At 35.5% G+C, this 24,776-nt stretch overlaps 1 protein-coding gene across 1 annotated transcript in view; it reads left to right on the forward strand.

Moving 5' to 3' along the window:
* Positions 1–1,300: 1,300 nt before the first annotated feature.
* The window catches only part of LOC117339369 (sodium/potassium/calcium exchanger 3-like), a 79,176-nt gene continuing 55,700 nt past the window's right edge, over positions 1,301–24,776 (forward strand). The window contains exon 1 of the mRNA XM_033900923.1: positions 1,301–1,574. Coding sequence (XP_033756814.1) covers positions 1,418–1,574 — 157 coding nt within the window. The 5' untranslated portion in view covers positions 1,301–1,417. The remainder of the gene's footprint in view (positions 1,575–24,776) is intronic.

A 24,776-nucleotide genomic window follows, 5' to 3' on the forward strand; every position in this document is an offset into this window, starting at 1 on the left:
GTGGAAAAAAAGCTTTTTCTGAACAAGGCAAAATCATAAAAAAAAAATCATCCATCCAAAGACAAGATACTATTTTTTAGAATCCATTTTCCAGTTGAATAATATCAGAATGACTTCCCCTCTCAAACACACGTACCTTACAGGTATAGATTTATCGGCACCGATTCCCAATCCAAGTACACAATCTATATTTTCTGTCATTATGTGTCATAAAATACATATATGTGGCAATTTGAGCTAAATTCCTGTGCCACCATTTTTTCTAGTGTAGTTCATTCTACATCATTGTAACGACGTATACTACATGGATTCGAGGATCTGTTACATACAGTCTTGACCTACCCTATATAGTGTGTTCAGCACATTTCCAGACATTCGGTAAAAAATGTCACACATCAGTATTACCACACCCATCAGTGTTCATTTACCGACTGTTAATATAATCTCACTACAGGCGCCTGCATCTGAAGTTTTCATAGAAAAAGATATTAGCCCCTACTCCTATGACATTCACAGGCGTTTGCATCTACTTATTATTTATAGAAAAAATATATTACAGATCTCTTATACTTTATCAATATAGTAGGAGTAAGGGCTATTTTTTTTTCTAAAAATACTAACCTGATGCAGACGCCTGTGATCTCACCAACTAAAACATCTTAAAATGTGTTACGTACTGCTTAGGTAGGTATATATAACACATTCTCATGTTTCTTTAATCTATACATGTCACACAATATTTTATTAAATTTAGACTGGATGTAAAACATGTCGGATATCAGCGATATAATTATAACGTAATTCAGCCACGTACTTACTTATTACTATGAGATAAATACACATTCTCCGTTTAATTTAAATTTAAAAAGTGACATATATCAATAATTATAAAATACAATGGTTACGCGGTATAAAGCAGTGTTATCATTGATGCAACAGCATCCGCAATCGCATAGCAACATATATACGGAGCATTAAGTCCTTCTAAGGAAAGTCTGGAGATGTTCCGAAAAGACGCACCTGTCATTTTCCGTTTATATGGAATCGGCTACTTTTTCGTAGTCGTAGGGGAGTGAACCTTTCTATATTCTCCAGATAAGATTAACAAAATTGCTTTTTTTCGTCTTCTTATGTGAAAAAATAAATAAGTAATCAATGTGTTGTCATGGGATGAAATGACGTGTGTCTTGTTTTTCTATAAGCTACGACGCAACCACCTTCTATTATACTCAAAAATGGACTCGTCCAATATAAAAGTTTGTATACCGAAAGTAGGGCTATATAATCAGTCGACAACAGTGGGACGTGACGGCACGGTCTATCGAAAGTGTGTGTATCATGGATGGTTGATCGTGGATGTTGTTGTAATATAATAAGGGAAGCTACTTCATTGGTAATCTGTTAATGAGACCCGGCGATGAAACGACGAGATGTGCGATGTGTGCAAGGGGCAGTCTGTTTGGTGGGTCTTGTGTGTCTATTCGGCTGGGATCGACTCGGACTGCTGAAGTTTGACAGGTCAACGGATGACCGGGGAGATTCAGCACAGGTCGTGGACACGTGGGCCAGTCGAGGTAAACATTATCAAAAATAAAAACACAAAAAAACACTTACATTTTATCATGAAACAAGTAGCTGCCTGTATCGTCTGCTGTCAGATAGTAAACACTAGTGTACATGTCAGACTGTCATTAGCCATGATCAGGTAATTACTGAAAATTGCGTAGATCACCACTCAACAATGTTATCCATCACTTCGTAATTTATCTCGTCTCTTCATTCGCAATCAATCACTGGCCAACTTAAACAATTGACACATGGTTTCTCGAGGGGTACATCAATATATATTGGTAAAATAGTATTATGAAAATATTAGATAAATATCAGACCTAAATAATGGACATGCAGATCTCTGTTAATTTAATGGACACTATGTGTACATTATTGGTCATTTCAATTAACTTACACACACTGTAGCCTTGGGACATATTGTACTGTAGCTGATAAATGCTATATGTTATACATTGGTAGTCAAGTTACTTAGTAATTATGTACTACAATTGTACTACAGGTCAATTTATCAACCACAAAATTAACGAAAGGGTGTAAAAAAAAATAGATGTTTCCTTATTCACTTAAAACATATTTGGAAGAAAATAAATAATTATTTGTGACCTCTGATAATTAAAGGCATCATTCTAAAGATCAAATTACAATTGAGAAAATGATCTCATTCTATCGAGTACCAGTAAACTGAATCTAAAGGATTCTGATGTTTTATGTGCAGCACTTAAACAAAATAGTCAGCTTATTAATTTAATATCAGATTTAAAAAAAAGGATAATATGATATCAGAATCCAGCAGGTTACAGTAAACTCTGCTTGATAATCAACTTGAATTAGTAAAACAGCACAAACAGGGTAAGTAATCATCAGGATTTTTTTACTCTGAATTAAGTTCTGAACCTCTTCAGAAAAACTTCTTATCGTTTCATATCTTCCTAAATTATACCCCAAACATTTTATTTGGCTTGGTTTGCACCGTTTTTACCCAGCAGTAAATGTCCTATAGTTATCTGCAAATATTAGCTGTAATGTAATTTGCATGTAAAAAGCAAAGGTTGAATTACGTTAGATCTTGGGTTATTAGTTATAACACAAATTCATTTAATAATTGTAATTGATAAACACAACAGTCCATTCTTTATATTACTAGATCATAAGATGTCTGAAAATGAGCTCCAGTGTTATGCACAAAAATATCATACCCTTTGTACAGGATTGAAAAAAGGGACATTTGTCTTTCATGGTTCAGCAAAGATTGAAACAAGTTTTATGTACCTTCAGAAAGAATTGACATGAAAAAAAATGTCTGCCTTAATTGCCCTGTGAGGTCTATGTCTAAAGTGTTGTGGAGTTCACCATAATCATATTAGTCAGTACATATGTATATCGGGCATAATCATATTAGTCAGTACATATATATATCACCATAATCATATTAGTCAGTACATATATATATCAGGCATAATCATTAATACATTGTACACTTCATTTTAAAATGTCATGTTTGAAGTAAGACCTGCATTTTCAAATTAGCTTTAGACCGTAAAATCTCTGGATAGGATAGTCTACCTGATAGATAATAATTATCCCTCTGGATCTGCGTGTGGATTTGCATTGATTCATAAGTACAAGGTAAGGCCAGCCATGAAAATAAATCTGTTACTATTTTTGAAAGTTCCAGTAGGTAATTGTCCTTTTGCTAAAATAAAAATTAAGGTACATAGCAGTTTATCTGTAAGTCCTGTTGTGATATCTGATTACTGCCTGATATTCAATTATTGATTATCCTTAATTAACATAAAACTTCTAATTCTCTTCCTTAATTGTGTCACTAATGTAACCATATAGCTGACAAATACTAGGGGCAATATAATGCTCGGATAGAGAAGTTATATTTAGCTGGTAAGTCTAGAAAGCCAGAGGTCCTGGGTTTGATCCCTAGCAGTGGCATTAAAATGAATTGAAATAAATATCATGCTCTGTTACAATGGCCCCCACATAGGCCCACAAGCGTTCCTTGTGAAAGCATCGCTATAACCCCTGGAAAAGTGAGGACGAGTTCTTCCCTTGTGGGGGAGTATAGCCCAGGTACATTCTATGCGCAATATAGTCCTTTGCTATATAGAGGATTTTTCTTTAGCTTGATTGGTTGAGTGTAAGACTAGAAAACCAGAGGTCCTGAGTTTAATCCCTAGTGGAGGCAGTACTAGTGGATTCAATTTAATTCTTCATTTGCCCTTTTAGTCTAGCATCATGTGATAAAACACTGTAGGAATGAGAGGAGTAAAAATGGGTTGAAATAAACGGCTAAATAAACCACTTCCAAAAGCTCCATGAATATTCAGAAACATTTCAGTCATCTATATATATCAACATTTGTCTTTAGTAGCTTCTTGGATATCTGGTTTTAAATTATATAAAGTAATAATAACTTTATCAGTTGAAGCATCCATACCTGATTTACCTTGCATTAAAGAAAACTAAATGAAGGTAATAATTTGAATCATGCATGATTATCATACCTCTTGTCTGTAGGTTAAATCACAAAACAAGCAAACAAAGGACTTTTGTAGTAGTGTACAACAAAGTTACTATTAGTATCAATATGATATCTTCAATATCAGAATACAACAAAGTTACTATTAGTATCAATATGATATCTTTAATATCAGAATACAACAAAGTTACTATTAATTAGTATCAATATGATATCTTCAATATCAGAATACAACAATGTTACTATTAGTATCAATATGATATCTTTATTATCAGAATACAACAAAATTACTATAAGTATCAGTATGATATCCTCAATATCAGGAATACAACAAAGTTACTATTAATTAGTATCAATATGATATCCTCAATATCAGAATACAACAAAGTTACTATTAGTATCAGTATGATATCCTCAATATCAGGAATACAACAAAGTTACTATTAATTAGTATCAATATGATATCTTTAATATCAGAATACAACAAAGTTACTATTAGTATCAGTATGATATCTTTAATACCAGAATACAACAATGTTACTATTAGTTTCAATAATATCTTAGATATCAGAATACAACAAAGATACTATTGGTATCAATATGATATCTTAGATATCAGAATACAACAAAATTACTATTAGTATATAATTTATGTTTAGCAATAGTGTACAACAATGTAACTATTTGATATCAATATAATTGTATTACATTACAGCAGAATACAACAATGAACTATTAGTACCGAAGTGCAACAATGTTACTATTAGTATCAAATCTATCAGGATTATTTTTTTGTAACTATACAACAATGTTACTATTAGTATCAAATCTATCAGGATTATTTTTTATAACTATACAACAATGTTACTATGAGTATCTATATCATATGTTTGGTAACAATTGTATAACAATGTCATGATAATAGTGTGAATAAACTATATCACATTAACCAGTTCTAAATTTTATATGTGAGGTTTGTGTGACTGCACTCTAGCACCTTCATCAGACAAATGGACTGTGAAGTGTATACATTGAGATGTGAATTGTACAAACTTGTAATAAATTGACAAGACTTATCACTATAGATTTCAGCTTTTGTAACAGAGTTTCCTGTAACAGATGGGCCATGATACAGCACAGTCTGTTAGACCTATCATGCTGTATATGGCAAACCCAGGTGGTGTGTGGTTTTTGATCCCTAACCTTGAAAGGTTAGATTTTCCCAGAAAGCTAAGATCACAGACTGTCTGTGCTCTCCTGGTTGTGTCCTTGGGCAAGATACAGTAGTTCAATGAGGTAGAAACTAAAAACTAAAAAAGGACTTAAAATGGCAAATTGGCCGAGTGTTGAGGGAGTTTGTCTGCTTCCTCGCTGTTGAGAGGAAATGACAATGAAAAAGTAGATATGCAGAATAGGCGGGGTCAATCACAAATGGCAAAGGGGACCTTGTGCAATGGTTCATTTATTTATTGTCGACTGGTTTCGCCCGTACAGTGGGCGTCATCAGAACCTGATGATCAGATGAACCATTGAGGTCCCTTTACCTGTGTGATTGATCCCGCCTAGTATTCTGAATATTCTTTTCTTCAATCACCCTGCATGATTTCGGGTATCCAGCCTAGGGACCCAGGAACCAAGATTTCCACCAATAACTTACCTCACCGGTATTGGCACTATCCCCATTTTCTATAAAAAAAATAAATGTTATAATTGACTTTTTTATTGATCAATTTTCATTTGCCATCCAGTCTACATTTTCAAACTCCAAATCATTTTAAACCCTTTTGCCTCAATTTTGGGTACTTTAAGATGGCCAGCAGATCATTTGGCTAGATTGACCACTCAGGACACTCAGTCACAATTTATCTGTTATCAATCCATGGTCTAAGATACAAATGTATGCAATTTCATGCCACCCGAGTCCAGATCTTGAGGACATCTGTATCCTGATTGTGAAATTATAACTCAGAAATGAACACCTAAATTCTTATACCCAAGTAATATATCACTTTCTGGAACAAAGATGTGTTGATTTGTTTATAGAGGTTAACTACAGTATTAGGACATCAATGACATTAAACAGTTTATATGTCATCATGAGCACTTCATGGAAGGTCAAGGTCATCCAATAGAAATTTGACGAGAGATATACAAGTATTTTAAAGACCTTCATTTAGCTCACCATGTATATATAATCTAACATATGTAAAATTTATATCCTGGGTGAGATCACTAAAGTAAACACTGTCATAGGGGTATTTAAATTCTAATTTAACTGATCGTATAGTAGAGATATTGAGGCACATCTAAACAAGGTATGTATAATATAGTTATGTTTGCTGTTTATTTTGTTGAATCAAATCACTTGTATTAGTTTGCTAAAGTATTACCCTCTCAAATGCAGTCATAGTTGTGAAGGTGAAGTGAATGACATTTACACTGGAGAATAGATCGCCAACAGTAACTGTCAGGTATACTAGGGGAATCACATTACACCAGCAATAACAGTACATTATATAATATCATGTAGATGTCTTCATCAGCCTGGTTAGCCCAGCAGGTTACAATATATAGAATATATATTTATCATATGTGTCCTGTAATAAGCCTACGAAGCTAACATAGATGTTTACTCAAGTCAGTTAGGGGATGGGTGATTGAAAGACAATGAAATATCATTCACAGTTAAATTTTTATATTTTTTTTTTTTGAAGACTTTTTTTTTATATCACCTGATCTGAAGTACTAGTGAGCTTATGCCATGATACAGCATCCCTTGTCCGTTGTCCATTATCAGCTGTCTATCAGTCATCTGCCAACTATTCCATTGTAAAACACTTATATTAGTGATGAACAACTGAATTGACTTTGACCATTTGGTTAGAAGCATCCTTACGGGAAGAGAACAAATTTTGCATTAATGATGACTCCAATAAGCGGGATCCATCCAATAGGTAGGTTTTTAGATCAATACTAGTCATAAAGGACTGAATGAATTTTGACAGAATTTGATCAGATGCGTCTGACAGGGAAACAAATTTTGAATAACTGGTGATTCTGTGACTGGAGGGCTGGGGCCTAACAGGAGAAGTAGAGGTAAACACAAGTAGCCACTTATCAAAATTTTCAATTGTCATCCAGGTAAGCACTGCAGGCCTTTTGGGCCTCTTGTTTATTACATAGCCTGTATGACCAAGTGTAAAGGCCTCTGATTATGATTCACTATTTGTACATTCACATTACATTTACCTTGATTTCATGTGATAATATTAATTAGGATTTTACTGTTATTAATGGTTGGGTTTATTATCAGGCATGGGCTTATTACTGTGTAAATACTTTAGAAAATGTATATGTTAAGAGATGTAAAACACATCAACAATTTATTTTATTGAAAGAATTTTTTCAAAATTTCATTTAAAGCTGCCTTAAGTTAACAAAGCTTCAAAAAAGTTTCCGTGAGATTTATAAGTTTTCTATAATGACAGAGAAATTAAATTGGAGTCAAAACAAACGACAACTGTAATTGATTTATGAGATATGAAGGTCTTATAATGATAGCATTTCAGAGAAGATAGATGGCAATTATATATAAAAGTTTTCAAGACAAATGTGAAAAGTCAACAAGTGATCTTTCTGTAGACAGTCATTCTTAGGCGTTTTGTAAAAGAATCCAATTAAGTTGAATATCATAACTATAAAACAAAATGAAATTCAATTGTTTTTCCTGTCTATATAACTTGGTGCGATAAACACCTTCTTGACTGCAATGCATTTTTGGCTTATTTTTTTCCAGAATGAGCTTTAAAATTTAAAATGTCACAATTGTATAAAATCCTGAAAAAAAAAATCTGGAAAAAAATATACAGTGCATTATGTGATATATATTTTTAAAGTAAGTGTATTAAGTTTAAAGCAGATATTACAGATTAGAAGTAGAGACATTCACGGGACAAAATCGGTGTGTGTTCCTTCCAGTATAGATACAATTTACAGTGTACAAGACAAAATTGGTTGACAGTTCATTCCAATAGTTACCAGCAGAAGTCATCATGAACACTTGGTCATGTTTAATGTCTAATGTTTAATTAGTTAAGTCGACCAGGGCTGATAACCCATCTATTTTCCTGCCTATATATTTGAGTATGATTGTTACATATTTTTCTGAATGATGTCATTAAATTTCCAAAATCTTCAAATTTTCTATTTCTTGTGTGAGGACATGAAATATCCTGCAATCTGTGTTCACATTTTCGCTCAGAATTTTACACTTTTGTTGCACAAAGAATGCCTTAAGTTGTAATTTCCCAACATGGCCAGGATAAACACTGAAAGACTGGTATGATCTCCCTCCTCATTATAATATATTATAATTTGTCTGTTTATATGACTAAACATCGTGCTGACAACCACGGTGGTATATGATGTCTAATTAGTGTCAACCAGAGAGTCACAACATAAAGAAGGAAATATCGTGTCTGGTACAGTAGTAAGATGTTTTATCCACAGAAACTTGGCAAAATATGACTTTGCACAAATTTCCAACTAAGGTCCGTATATATGACATGGCAAAATATTTCCGACGGTCCATCTACATGTATATGACTTTGCATGAATTACCAACCCAAGGTCCATATATACGGTATGACATGGAAAACATTTCCATCCCTATAATTTCCAACTCACTGTCCATATAAATATACAACTGAATAATTATACAATCATAACAGAGTCTCTTAGTATGCTATCCAGATACACTTGGGTAATTAAATGTCTTGCCAAAGGATATAGCCATGTCAGTACTGGATAGTCCTAGATGTCAGCTTCCGGAGAAATGTGAATTGTGATGGGTAGGGATGAAGCCATACATTTCAGATCTTCACCTGAGGTAGGGATCCAACACTCACCTCAGATCTATACCTGAGGTAGGGATCCAACACTCACCTCAGATCTTCACCTGAGGTAGGGATCCAACACTCACCTCAGATCTTCACCTGAGGTAGGGATCAAACACTCACCTCAGATCTTCACCTGAGGTAGGGATCCAACACTCACCTCAGATCTTCACCTGAGGTAGGGGTCCAACACTCACCTCAGATCTTCACCTGAGGTAGGGATCCAACACTCACCTCAGATCTTCACCTGAGGTAGGGATCCAACACTCACCTCACATCTTAACCTGAGGTAGGGATCCAACACTAACCTCAGATCTTAACCTGAGGTAGGGATCCAACACTCACCTCAGATCTGCACCTGAGGTAGGGATCCAACATTCACCTCAGATCTTCACCTGAGGTAGGGATCAAACACTCACCTCAGATCTTCACCTGAGGTAGGGGTCCAACACTCACCTCAGATCTACACCTGAGGTAGGGATCCAACATTCACCTCAGATCTTCACCTGAGGTAGGGATCAAACACTCACCTCAGATCTTCACCTGAGGTAGGGGTCCAACACTCACCTCAGATCTTCACCTGAGGTAGGGATTGAACACTCACCTCAGATCTTCACCTGAGGTAGGGATCCAACATTCACCTCAGATCTTAACCTGAGGTTGGGATCCAACACTCACCTCAGATCTTCACCTGAGGTAGGGATCCAACACTCACCTCAGATCTTCACCTGAGGTAGGGATCCAACACTCACCTCAGATCTTCACCTGAGGTAGGGATCCAACACTCACCTCAGATCTTCACCTGAGGTAGGGATCCAACACTCACCTGAGGTATTCACCTGAGGTAGGGATCCAACACTCACCTCAGATCTTCACCTGAGGTAGGGATCCAACACTCACCTGAGGTATTCACCTGAGGTAGGGATCCAACACTCACCTCAGATCTTCACCTGAGGTAGGGATCCAACACTCACCTCAGATCTTCACCTGAGGTAGGGATCCAACACTCACCTCAGATCTTCACCTGAGGTAGGGATCCAACACTCACCTGAGGTATTCACCTGAGGTAGGGATCCAACACTCACCTCAGATCTTAACCTGAGGTAGGGATCCAACACTCACCTCAGATCTACACCTGAGGTAGGGATCCAACACTCACCTCAGATCTATACCTGAGGTAGGGATCCAACACTCACCTCAGATCTTCACCTGAGGTAGGGATCCAACACTCACCTCAGATCTTAACCTGAGGTAGGGATCCAACACTCACCTCAGATCTTCACCTGAGGTAGGGATCCAACACTCACCTCAGATCTTCACCTGAGGTAGGGATCCAACACTCACCTCAGATCTTCACCTGAGGTAGGGATCCAACACTCACCTCAGATCTTCACCTGAGGTAGGGATCCAACACTCACCTGAGGTATTCACCTGAGGTAGGGATCCAACACTCACCTCAGATCTTAACCTGAGGTAGGGATCCAACACTCACCTCAGATCTACACCTGAGGTAGGGATCCATCACTCACCTCAGATCTACACCTGAGGTAGGGATCCAACACTCACCTCACATCTTAACCTGAGGTAGGGATCCAACACTAACCTCAGATCTTAACCTGAGGTAGGGATCCAACACTCACCTCAGATCTATACCTGAGGTAGGGATCCAACACTCACCTCAGATCTTCACCTGAGGTAGGGATCCAACACTCACCTCAGATCTTAACCTGAGGTAGGGATCCAACACTCACCTCAGATCTACACCTGAGGTAGGGATCCAACACTCACCTCAGATCTTAACCTGAGGTAGGGATCCAACACTCACCTCAGATCTACACCTGAGATAGGGATTGAATACTCACCTCAGATCTTAACCTGAGGTAGGGATTGAATACTCACCTCAGATCTTCACCTGAGGTAGGGATCCAACACTCGGTCAGTCCTCAGATCTTCACCTGAGGCAGGGATCCAACACTCACCTCAGATCTTCACCTGAGATCTAAACCTGAGATAGGGATTGAACACTCACCTGAGATAGGGATTGAACACTCACCTGAGGTAGGGATTGAACATTGACCTTAGATCTAAACCTGAGGTAGGGATCGAACACTCACCATAGATCTTCATCTTTTTTCTGAGGTTGCAGATGTGTCCTAAATAACATCAAGGAATCAAATCCCTTTTCAGCAAGAGCCACCATGTGACTCTAATGGTAAATTCTATCCTTGTTTGAAATAGTAGGATTGTGGTTATAGAAAGGATAATGGTTATAATGAATCAATTTAAACTTTGATATTTGATCACAGTATTCTAAACTTTTATCTGAAATTATAGTATACAAACTACATGTATGTCTAACCAGAACTTTGAGTATTATTTTGGGACAACTGATTAAAAAAATATTGCCGACAGCCAGCCATTGTGACTTTTGACATTTGAAGAGGATTATTGCTTTGTCTCATAAATTCTTGATCGATCTTTTTTCAGATTTCATATGTATGTCCCCCTTGGTCCCTATCTATACATGGTTGATTTTGACACTGTATTTAAAACATTTATCTGAAATTATAATATACATGTAGTGATGTACACAGTACACGGTGTCTAATCTGAGAACTTTGTCTCATCAGGAAGCTGGTGTTGATTTAATGATTTGGCATTCCAGCATTATCCCATCTCCTTGTTTAAAGATCCCTGAAAACTGTTTTTCCAGACACTTTGCTGGTACCAGGAGTTATGTCTATGACTGATTCACAGTGTAATTTAAGGTACAAAAAAGTTACCAGAGGCACAAAGCTATTAACTCCCAGTACAGATATACACCTCCATTTCCTGCCTATTACACGAATCCAATATCAACATGTAAATTATGTAAAATTGAGTTTATGAGAAATAGAACTGTCCAAAGTAACTGTAAAAACGTGTTTAATGCAATTTTTACAAAGATAAATAATGATATTTACGTTATTACGTCATTTTCTGAAGCGTTCAGAATACATAAATTAGAAATTTTCCCTACTTATGAACTACAACACTAGGAAATGATAGTATGAAATGATATCATGCATTATATATTAGTCATGGCTCAGAATCCATTTATTCTGACATATGATGCCATGAAAGATGCCTTAGCTATTGTCTTTTATATGTCCATCAAATTTTGACGTTTGTTCCCGGTTTTACTGGTATATATAGCCTTGTCTGTCTGTTGTAAACATTTGTTGTCCAGTGAACTCCTTTCTCAGTTTTGACTGATCTCTTTGAAACTTGTTGGCTTTATCATGTTGACATGTATTTGTTTTCTCGTTTACATGTATTTGATTTTTCGTTGACATGTATTTGATTTCTCGTTGACAAGATTTTGATTTCTCGTTGACATGAAATTAATTGTTTACTTGGGTACATTTTTTATTAGACAATAGGACGGTCCTCTGAGACTTCTCCGCAGGACGCCTTCTAAACTATGTCATTATAATTAATAGCTAATTTTTTTCATTCCTGAATCCATCAAAAATTATCAACTGTGATTTTTCTCTTATCTGAATATTTCCTATTCACTTGTATCACAATTAACAGTAAATGATGGTATAAAAAACAACACATAATTCAGATGTCTGGACCTAGGTATTAGGTGTATTTGTTTGCCCGAGGATGATAGATTGTGTTTCCTAAGAGGGTTGTCTTAGTTTATAAGGGCTGAGTTATAGCATTTTTCTATTTGTTAATTGAATAAGCTTTTTAGGTATATTGTCTCCTTCAGACTAATTGTACTAACTTTCGTTGTTAATTATTCAGAATTTATTCAATAATGTCACTTAACTGCAGAATCGTGATTCTACAGTTATACATTAACCATGGTAATTTGGTCATTTTCTTAAGAGGCCGAAAATTTGTGTCAATAATATTCATGAAACTTGGATGTTTTTTTAACCTGTCATTATGACAGAAATAATTACTTGTATGTAAATACTGGTGACAAGCTGTCATAATAAACAGACCTGTCTCCCACAGCTATCATATGAATGACTGATTGGTTGTGCTTGCATATGAAAATATTATGTTTAATAATTAAGTTGAATAAACCATATTATTCAATGTTTTTTTGGTCAAATTTGGGTCAAAATATGACCCCATTCCAGATAGTAAATAGTACTGATGGAGTACATTGTAGTTATATTTTGCCCAGGTTTATCGCCTAGGGCCAGGAAGTTTTGGAATATGTATAGTGTAAAATCTATCTACATTATGTACATGCATTGATACATTTCTTTGCCTCATTTTGGGAAGCAAATTTAATTGGGTTATACATTTAAAGGGTATGTATATATTAAAACGTGAAATTTTAGAAATTTGCCTGAAATATGAAATAATTTTAGCTGGAAAAAATTTTATTCTGGGTCTTAGGAATGTGTCAAGCCCCTGTGATTTAAATGACACGAAAAGCTGCCAAGAAAGCTCTGATATCAGTTTCAAAATTGGAACTTTATATTTAATTATCTTGTGACTAAAGATATATCTTATAGTTAATGCTACATGCATTTCCTACATTAGACGCCTCAGGGCTGTGAACTTTCTATACTCGAGTCTCCATTTAAATGCTCTCATTAATATGACGTTATGTTATGTGGGGTGTTACCCTATGCATGTCTTTAGCACAGGCGCTTGCATATAGAAAATATCACTTTCGATTTTTTTTTTCATATGACAACGGTATGTGTAATCTGTTAACCTGAAGGTTGGCAACTACGCCACGAGCGAAACGGCACCCCATCTCACTTCAACCGGCTAAAAAACACATTTATTCAAACTGACACGGCGCACACTATATGCGACCGTCATCAGAAAACATTCATCTTTAACCTACCGTGCCACTCAATATGAATTGTTACATCCAAAACACAATAATCCGTGAAAACATCGCCGAATTCCTCGCTCAGAACGCCATTTCTCAAACGGCTCCCTGAGCCTGTCCAGATTCTTCATTTACATACGGGGTTCAAAGGTCATGCGATTATATAATCGACTGTCACCAGGTGCACTTTTTGGGGTCATCTCGGCATACTTTATTTTACAGGTGCATGCACAGGACGTCGTTTGCGATATCACGGACTAATAAGATAGCATGTTTTAATGCCATGCAGTGATGAGATCGTCCTTTCCTTTTTTTCAACTGCATCATTTCGGTAGTTGCTGAACTTCGTTTTCAATCAAAAAGATTGCATATAACGGTGCTCAATAACTTGTTCAAGACAGGGCCGTGACATTATACGTATACCATGAACAAGCAGTATCAGTTGAAATTAAATTTTTCGAAGTTAAAATTTGGATGGGGTAATAGCTGATAGTTGTTTGATATTATGATTTTTTATTGTACTTGCCATCTATTTAGGGCTATGCCAATCTTCAATTCTTAAAAAAATTGACTCCTACATGACTAGTTAAAAATGTATACCACACACAATATCGATAAGAATAAGAGGTTGTTCTGGGTATTCTGGCGTTAGCCCTAAAATACTATAAAAGTCTGGCGTTGACACAAAATAACCACTACTTCCCCCTCAAGTATTCTCTTTTCTTTCTCATTTTAATTCAGTTTCATAATTCTGTAAGCACTTCAGCCAGTTTGATTATTATTAGTGTAGCGTTTGATGCTTACACACTCAATTAATAAGGTAATTCATCAATAACTTAAATTTTATATATGCGAGCGATGTAAAGTGGAATAAATGGATAATTGAATATTACAAAGAATACATTTTACAATGCGTTAAACTCTTTGACATTGTCACTGGTGGATTTAAAGCCCCCCCCCCCCCCCCCCCTAAAATTGTCAAAGTAAGGGTATCTTAAAAAACGAATTCCCGTATCAATCAGCGAAATAACAATATCAAATCATTAAAAACATCTCTCATATACTTGTTTTTATAAAACACACCAGGTATGAATCTATCGTGAAATACACTAGAATGCAGGATTTTGCATTAACCTGCTATTTTTCAGGGGGAGAACCGGCGGACACCCCCCTCCCCCCTTTTAATTTCGCACGCCCCCTATTTGAAAATCCTGTGTCCGCCCCTGATTGTAGACACTAAAACTAAGGGGCAAACTGATGATATCGAGTGTATTAAAACCGAATTAACGTAAGAAAGTAATACTGTTTCGAAAATTTGAATAAAAAGGGGTTTAAAACAAAATGACTGAAGGAACTCAATATTTCTATAATCATACAGTGATAGATGAACTCATAAAATTTGGATTGAACTCGAAGAACTTCTAGCAAACATTAAATCTAACATTGTGGTAAATGAAAATAAATTGATGATGGATCATAGATCACAACGTACAAATCGTTTGGTAGGTCTGAAGTATGATTTTCGTATTTGACGACGACATGATATTTGTAAAATGTGCAGAAATAAATGAACAGGTCTGAAGTAAGTAATGTTGGTACACATGTATACGTTCCAGTAACCTGATGACAGTCTTATTCGTGATTCACTTTTCTTTTTGTTCGTCCAGATTTCAGTAAACTGACAAAAGTTAATCAATAAATAAGCATAAATCTTATTCTCGAAAGATTGCAAAATTTGCTATAATCATTTAATCATTTTATTTTTCCGAAATTTTGTTCCGAAATTTTGGCCCCCAGACCCCTCGCCAAAAAAAAATTCGGCTCCCGCCTATGGCGCTCGCATTACCACATTACCACTAAATTACTGGACCCCCCCCCCTTTCCAATTCCTGGATCCGCGCCTGCTGTGTACTGTCATATACGGTGCATGGTGATCAAACGTTCAAAATAACGAATAATTTATAAATCATCGTTCATCGACGAAACTCTTCAAATAATCGTAACTAAGACGAAACTCTTCAGCGAGCCGAAGCATTTTGCGGACAAAATGCATGCGGAGATGACCCCCAAAAGTACACCTGACGACTGACGATCATATAATCGCATGACCCTTGAACCCCGTATGTAAATGAAGAATCTGGACAGGCTCAGGGAGCCGTTTGAGAAATGGCGTTCTGAGCGAGGAATTCGGCGATGTTTTCACGGATTATAGTGTTTTGGATGTAACAATTCATATTGAGTGGCACGGTAGGTTAAAGATGAATGTTTTCTGATGACGGTCGCATATAGTGTGCGCCGTGTCAGTTTGAATAAATGTGTTTTTTAGCCGGTTGAAGTGAGATGGGGTGCCGTTTCGCTCGTGGCGTAGTTGCCAACCTTCAGGTTAACAGATTACACATACCGTTGTCATATGAAAAAAAAAATCGAAAGTGATATTTTCTATATGCAAGCGCCTGTGGTCTTTAGTTGTGATGTTATACAGGTCTAACTTGTTGATTCCCAGCTGTTATATATATACAACAGAGAATTTCTGATAACTATTTACCTATCAGGTCTCAGAATTGATCAAGGTATGGTAAATATTTGATTATAATTTAATGTACACTTTTCTTTCTTTCAAAATTCAACATGTAAACAAATGGACGGCACACAATACACCAATACAAGACTAAGTTTGCCGGACAGCAGGATTACGATTAAGTATATGTAATACGTAAGAGTTAAAAATATATATAGATGCAAAAATGGTGAGTCTTACACAGAGATTCATTCAAATCGGACCATTGGAGTTTTGTTGAGACCCATACGCGTATCCACTGCAGATTTGTCTGGATTGCTACAATTCTCTACCTTCCGGGACGTTGTGTCTCGACCCCCAACCCCCCTACCCCCCTACCCCCCAACCCCCCTCAACCTCCCATATTGTAAAGGGTGTTTATTTCATTGTTCAAGGTCATACTTAGCCAAGTATCATTCAGTCGATATTGCATGGTAAACCATCAACAAGCTACCCAAGGTAACCCTCCCAAAATACTGTATTTTTACACTAGAGGAGGGGGTAACTTGTCAAGATAAATATGTTAATAAACTTTACCTTAGGGGAGGGGGCTTATTTCAGGATAATACTGTACTTAACCTTTACACAAAGGGAGGGGGCTTATTTGAGGATAAATACTGTACTTAACCTTTACACAAGGGGAGGAGGCTTAATTGAGGATAAATATGGTACCAAACTTTCACACTAGAGGAGGGGCTTATCTAAGGATAAATATGGTACCAAACATTTACACTAGAGGAGGGGGCTTATCTAAGGATAGATATGGTACTGAACTGTTACATTAGAGGAGAGGGAAGGGGGCTTATTTGAGGATATATGGTACTAAGCTTTTACACTAGAGGAGGGGACTTATTTGAGGATAAATATGGTACTTAACTTTTACACTATGGGAAAATGTTCATTTGAGGATAAAGCTTCCTGTACTTTACCTATTGTGAAGATTAATTGTAATAATAGTTCAAGGTCATCATTATACAGAGATCTACCTTGTAATACTACCAGGCATCATTTAGGCCAATATTGTATGGTATACCATCAACACGCTATCCAAGGTGACCATCCTCAAAAACAAGTCTATGATATTGAGAGGCCCCAGGTAAACACAGAATATCACAAAGAGTGTTATACAAACATTTTGTTGACAGGTATATAAATACAATAATGTGATTGTCACTTTTTATTGTAACAGACAGGACAACAGAGTCTAGGTTATATAGACTAGTAGTGTAAATGTACAACATGCAATTTGCACAGTGGCAACACACAAGCATTTCACCTAGGTGGCAGGGGTTTGATTCTCCCGATTAGTTGTGAAATGGTATGGAGTCACCTGCCTGACCACCTGGGTTTTCCAGGTATTCATTTTTTCCTCCCACAATAAGACCCGTCACTCGCTAATCCATCCGGGGCCTACAAGAGTGATTAAGTTGATATAGCTTGTTTTGCAGTTGTTGTAAAATAGATCAAGCTTATATTTCAAATTACCTTGCCTTATTAAGTGGTCTAAAGGATAGGTCAGGGCACATCCTTTATTGTTCCATCCTTCTTCATGATCTGTCTCCTTTACACTGATTGACCCTCTTAACAGCTGATCCAAATAAATATATAAAAGATTAGGGTGCCTGAATTCAAAGGCAGTGTCAGAAAGGGGAAATGATATATCTATCATTTTATTTTTCCAAATTCTACTTCTGGTGAGATGCTTGGAATTTTTTGAGATGTCCTAGGTCCTGTTGTCCTGTGAATTAATTGTGCAGAGGAAAAATGTGGACCAAACGTCATTTACATGCCCTATTGGCCTCTTATATATTTGATACCTCATATACCTTGACATGATACTTCATTATGCTAACAATATGTACTGTACGTATTTGTATAACATTGATGGTCAGCACTATTCTAACTGTAATATTCTCAACGTAAAGAAATGTTAGAATTGATACACAATGTAGGTACTTAAACATACCTGGTATACATGATATATATACATGTATATATAAAAGAAGAAGCAGAGTACATCATGGTAGGTAATGCAGAAGATTTTCTCTCTGATAATTCTAAGTCAATGATAAAGGTTTTTTAAAGTCAACTAAAATTCAATTAACTTTCCACATCTATATAACCTTACAGAGGCTCTGGTCCCTGACTTCATCAACGTTTCATAATCGTTAAAATTTTACATAGGAAAGCATTATTGGATCAGGTTGACAATCAGAACGCTGTGTTTGTGACATAATAGCGAGGACAGAACACCTTGGACATATTATATCATCAGATCTGAGATACTGTAACAAATACATTCTGTATATACATGTATATATAGATCTCTTTGTGTTATTACCTGGTAATGCATTGGATATACAAATGTATAGATTTAATAGGTTTATTATATTAGAAATTATATGGAAATCACATAACACCATGTATTGGCAAAAGTCTTCGGAAATCATGTTAGTATACTGTAATTTTACATATTTTTAGTGGTTATCTTTTTTTAGCACTTTTCACAGTGAAAACATTCCACTAAATTATGATTGCTCTGATTGTAATTTCTTTTTATTGTTCTCCACAACAAATACGGTAGATGTGCTATTTAATCATTGCACTAATATATTTAAATTAATCTATGCATTAAAATTTGAATACACCAAGATATATACATTTACAGTATGTTAGCTGAGCTGCAACAAAACCAGATGTTTCCTCAAGTGAATATAAGACTGCTATGTACAAGGGGATATTACCTTGGATGCAGGATTATATTTTGGTTCCATGTACCTGTGTTTGTAAAACCTGATCCTCTATATACATTTTGTTGTATATGTTCTGAAATATGTTTTACTTTAAGAAGATCAATTTTTCCTGGAGGATAATCAACTTATTTTGGTAATACAGCATCATCATAAATCATCCAGATGCCATGTAACAAAATTTTGAGGATGAAGACTGTTCTGTTAATTGTATAACACTCTCATTTCATCAATGTTTATATTCAATTTATTTGTGCAGCTTAAAAATGTCTGCAATATTGCCAAAATATAACTTCTACAAATGCTTTGATCATTGATCATCAAAGTGGCTAACCTCCTTGAATGACACAAGCTTCCGAACTAAGAACTCCATGCAAGAACTCCATACGATTATGTTTCTTAACCACTGGAAAATGCCAGGGTGAAGTGCCACCATGTTTGTTAAAATGAGTGACCTAGACCAACTGATAAATTTTTAGTTTCTTTCTCACAGGATTATGTTGGAATATGAATTGAAACATGCTTTTAAATATATTGAAGGTTGAGTTTAAACTGACAAAAATGTGATCTTGATCCGATTATGTGAAGGTTATTTATTTATTTATTTCATTTATTTATTGATTGGTTTATTTATTTGTTTGTTTATAAAGCATGTACTTGATACAGAACCATTGGAATGCCTGTAAGATTTTCTCTTCTACAATATCGCATGTAAGTGAATAATTCAATGACATATTAGGAAAATGAACCTTTATTGGAGAAGCCATTACGATGTGGCAGCTGGCTCCAGCAGGAGTTGTGTCAGGAATACTAAGATGCCAATTATTGTTTAATCAATGTTGAACTTTTTGGCACTGGAGATGTTCTATTTCTATGTGTGATCTGCCCTCATCTAGACTAGCAAAAGAGTCATTTGACTTTCTGGACCGCAGACGAATAAATCATTTGAGCAATTTTTTCTCCAGAGAATTTAAGACCATTAAAAGAGAATTGAAAAAGGTTATATTTAGGGGGCGTAAGACAGCCATGAATATTAGAGAAAAGCTGAAAACAAACAGACCATTCATCATGGTAAAAAATCTCGATAAAAGCAGGATATTATTTTCCAGGACAAAAAGTCCAAGCACATATCTATAGTACAGACAACTTATATACAAACAGACCATTCCAAGGACAGACAACTTATACACAAACAGACCATTCCTAGTACAGACAACTTATATACAAACAGACCATTCCTAGTACAGACAACTTATATACAAACAGACCATTCCTAGTACAGACAACTTATATACAAACAGACCATTCCTAGTACAGACAACTTATATACAAACAGACCATTCCCAGTACAGACAACTTATATACAAACAGACCATTCCTAGTACAGACAACTTATATACAAACAGACCATTCCTAGTACAGACAACTTATATACAAACAGACCATTCCCAGTACAGACAACTTATATACAAACAGACCATTCCCAGTACAGACAACTTATACACAAACAGACCATTCCAAGGGCAGACAACTTATATACAAACAGACCATTCCAAGGACAGACAACTTATATACAAACAGATCATTCCTAGTACAGACAACTTATATACAAACAGACCATTCCCAGTACAGACAACTTATATACAAACAGACCATTCCTAGGGCAGACAACTTATATACAAACAGACCATTCCTAGTACAGACAACTTATATACAAACAGACCATTCCTAGTACAGACAACTTATATACAAACAGACCATTCCTAGTACAGACAACTTATATACAAACAGACCATTCCCAGTACAGACAACTTATATACAAACAGACCATTCCTAGTACAGACAACTTATACACAAACAGACCATTCCCTAGTACAGACAACTTATATACAAACAGACCATTCCTAGTACAGACAACTTATATACAAACAGACCATTCCTAGTACAGACAACTTATACACAAACAGACCATTCTACAGAACTATACACAAACAGACCATTCCCAGTACAGACAACTTATATACAAACAGACCATTCCTAGTACAGACAACTTATATACAAACAGACCATTCCCAGTACAGACAACTTATATACAAACAGACCATTCCCAGTACAGACAACTTATACACAAACAGACCATTCCAAGGGCAGACAACTTATATACAAACAGACCATTCCAAGGGCAGACAACTTATATACAAACAGATCATTCCTAGTACAGACAACTTATATACAAACAGACCATTCCCAGTACAGACAACTTATATACAAACAGACCATTCCTAGGGCAGACAACTTATATACAAACAGACCATTCCTAGTACAGACAACTATATACAAACAGACCATTCCTAGTACAGACAACTTATATACAAACAGACCATTCCTAGTACAGACAACTTATATACAAACAGACCATTCCTAGTACAGACAACTTATACACAAACAGACCATTCCAAGGGCAGACAACTTATATACAAACAGACCATTCCCAGTACAGACAACTTATATACAAACAGACCATTCCTAGTACAGACAACTTATATACAAACAGACCATTCCTAGTACAGACAACTTATATACAAACAGACCATTCCTAGTACAGACAACTTATATACAAACAGACCATTCCTAGTACAGACAACTTATATACAAACAGACCATTCCCAGTACAGACAACTTATATACAAACAGACCATTCCTAGTACAGACAACTTATATACAAACAGACCATTCCAAGGGCAGACAACTTGCACACAAATCCAAGAGCAGAAAGCATAGATAGGTTATTCCAAGGTGCAGACAACTTAAAGACAGATTTATTCCAAGCACTTAAAAAAAGACAGCACAAAATCAACCACATAGTGTAGAGATGGACAAATGAGACAACTATGAAACGATCAAATTATACTCAAGAGCAGACAACCCATCAAAGATTTTACATTGCCAAAATATCTTTTCAACTTGCCAAAAATTAATACATTTTCTAATAACTAAGCTTGGATTTGCCTTATTCACACAGAAAAAGTAAATTTAACACCCATTTTTGTCAAATAAAAATATCATCAGCAGTGACTACATTATGATCATGAGTTATGAAGCTTTTTCCCAAATACAAATTATATGCTGTAAATCATCCCTACCACAACATTTTCAAAAACATATTACATATACTGTTTATATTAATTTAAAATCAAATGACATCTGTGGTTTGTAATAACAAAATCCTGTCACCATTTGGATCTCTCTCATCCCACACACCTTCACTACAGGGGAGCTAAAATTAAATCTGACGGTAACATATGTGTTGGAAGGCTATATTTACTTGATATATAGGCTGTTTTATTATTCATTAATTGAATACAGAATTTTTAAAGTATAATAATGTGATATACTGTATATTTAATATGCTATATTCTGATATAGATGAAATATTGCCAGCATCTGTACACTTAATGGGTGATGTCAAGATGAAATCTACATTATAATTTACTTGAGTTTATTTTTTCAGTTATGGAGCAGTTTATAATGAGAGTATACTCCGGTTTTTCATGTTATAGCTCCATAACATAAAAATATATTCAAGATAATCCTTATAATTTAATCTACTTTGTTAATACACAATCTCAGTAGTCGAGCCAATTAAAAGAGTTGTTAGCTCACCAGTTACGAGTAACCGAGAGCTAATGCTGTACCCCCGGCGCCAGCGTCCCACCACACTTTAAAGTTTTTGGGATCAGTTTTTGGAAAACTTCTAAGTCCAAATGTATACACCTCACATCCTTCTAATTTGGTTTATACATTTATTAGAAGTCTAGAGGTGATGTTATAGCAAAATCATGCAGAAAAAAATTGTGATTTTTTCGCATTTCGCATTTTGTAGACTTAACTTTTTTGGCACCAAAACTCACTTTCAAGTTTTGGGGCTAAGTTCAAAAGTATGCTCTCACACCCTTCTAATTTGGTTTTTGCATTAATTAGAAGTTCATAGGAGTGATGTTATGGCAAAATTGTGATTTTTTTTGGCATTTTACCATTTAGTGGACTTGATATTTTGGCACAAAAACCCTCTTTAAAGATTTTTGGGGTAAGTTTTGGAAAGCTTGTAAGTCCACACCCTTTTTATTTGGTTTATACATCCATTAGAGGTCTAGGAGCGATATAATATGATGTACAATTTCAAAATGTCATGCTTATACATACATAAAAAATGAATGCATAGTGTGATTGCTGCCGCCGGTGAGCTTTCGCAATCATTGATTGCACTTGTTACAAAAGGCATCATGGTTACTAGTGAAAATATCACTTTTGCTGATTTGACCAATCAAATTAATGATTAGAAAATACCCAAATAATTGACCAATCAGAAAGCCCGACATATATGTCAGCACCTGGACAGGGGGAACTACTCTTTTTGTATGCAAACTTTTGCTGTAGGCCTAGTTAGCATATAGGGTAGGATTTTCGTTGATAAAAAATGTAATAAACAGAATATCTAACAGTGTCTTAAGTAATACCAAATATATTTCACTTGTGTGGCTAATATTTTGATATTTTTCACTCGTGCTGCGCACTCGTGAAAAATATCAAAATATTAGCCCCACTCGTGAAATATATTTGGTATTACTGAAGACACTGTTAGATATCCTCTATATATTCCAGTAATTATAGTCTTCCACTGTCAATTCCAGATGGGACTGACACAACTTTTTGGCACTCTTTTGAACATTTAGCTTATATCCAATAAGTTTTCACTTTGAGTTTCGTAACCCATGTCGTGTACAGGCCTACCTTTGTATTGGCGAATATTGTATTCTGAAAATAGGTCACTGTGACTTACATGCATTGTCCTCTAAATTATAATTTAATTAAATGATAACACTGTTAATTGAAACTAGGGTATACATATCCCACAAATTGTGGGAGATTGATGTACCCCATGCATTTTTATTAAAATTGTCTCTCGTAGATAGATCTATTAACTTCTGAGATATGACTCACAGTGTTTGACTTCTGTGTCAAACACCGATCCCTATAACCTTATTCTCTAATCCTGTGTGTATAGATTCTCTAGAGGAGGTGAACATGCCCATTAACGTTAAATACACATGTCTTGTAATTTCTGGCCCATAGCTGAGATGAAAGTGTGTTCCAATTTCCAAACACTTTGATAAATACCTCCTTATGATAAGTAATACATTTTAATATATTTAAACTTTTCTTTTTGAAACCAAATTTGATTTCAAAAATTAGGAACAAGGAAGTTGTCCTTCATATAAATATATACATTGTATTTATCCTAAAGTATGCCCCCTAGTGTATAAATATATACATTGTATTTATACTAAAGTATGCCCCCTAGTGTTTAAATATATACATTGTATTTATCCTAAAGTATGCCCCCTAGTGTGTAAATATATACATTGTATTTATCCTAAAGTATGCCCCCTAGTGTGTAAATATATACATTGTATTTATCCTAAAGTATGCCCCCTAGTGTGTAAATATATACATTGTATTTATCCTAAAGTATGCCCCCTGGTGTATAAATATATACATGTACATGGTATTTATCCTAAAGTATGCCCCCTAGTGTATAAATATATACAGTGCAACTTCCGAAAACCGAACCTTCTAAAAACCGAACACCTCTGAATAC

This window comes from Pecten maximus, chromosome 12 (genome assembly GCF_902652985.1).
Source record: "Pecten maximus chromosome 12, xPecMax1.1, whole genome shotgun sequence".
Lineage (NCBI taxonomy): Eukaryota > Metazoa > Mollusca > Bivalvia > Pectinida > Pectinidae > Pecten > Pecten maximus.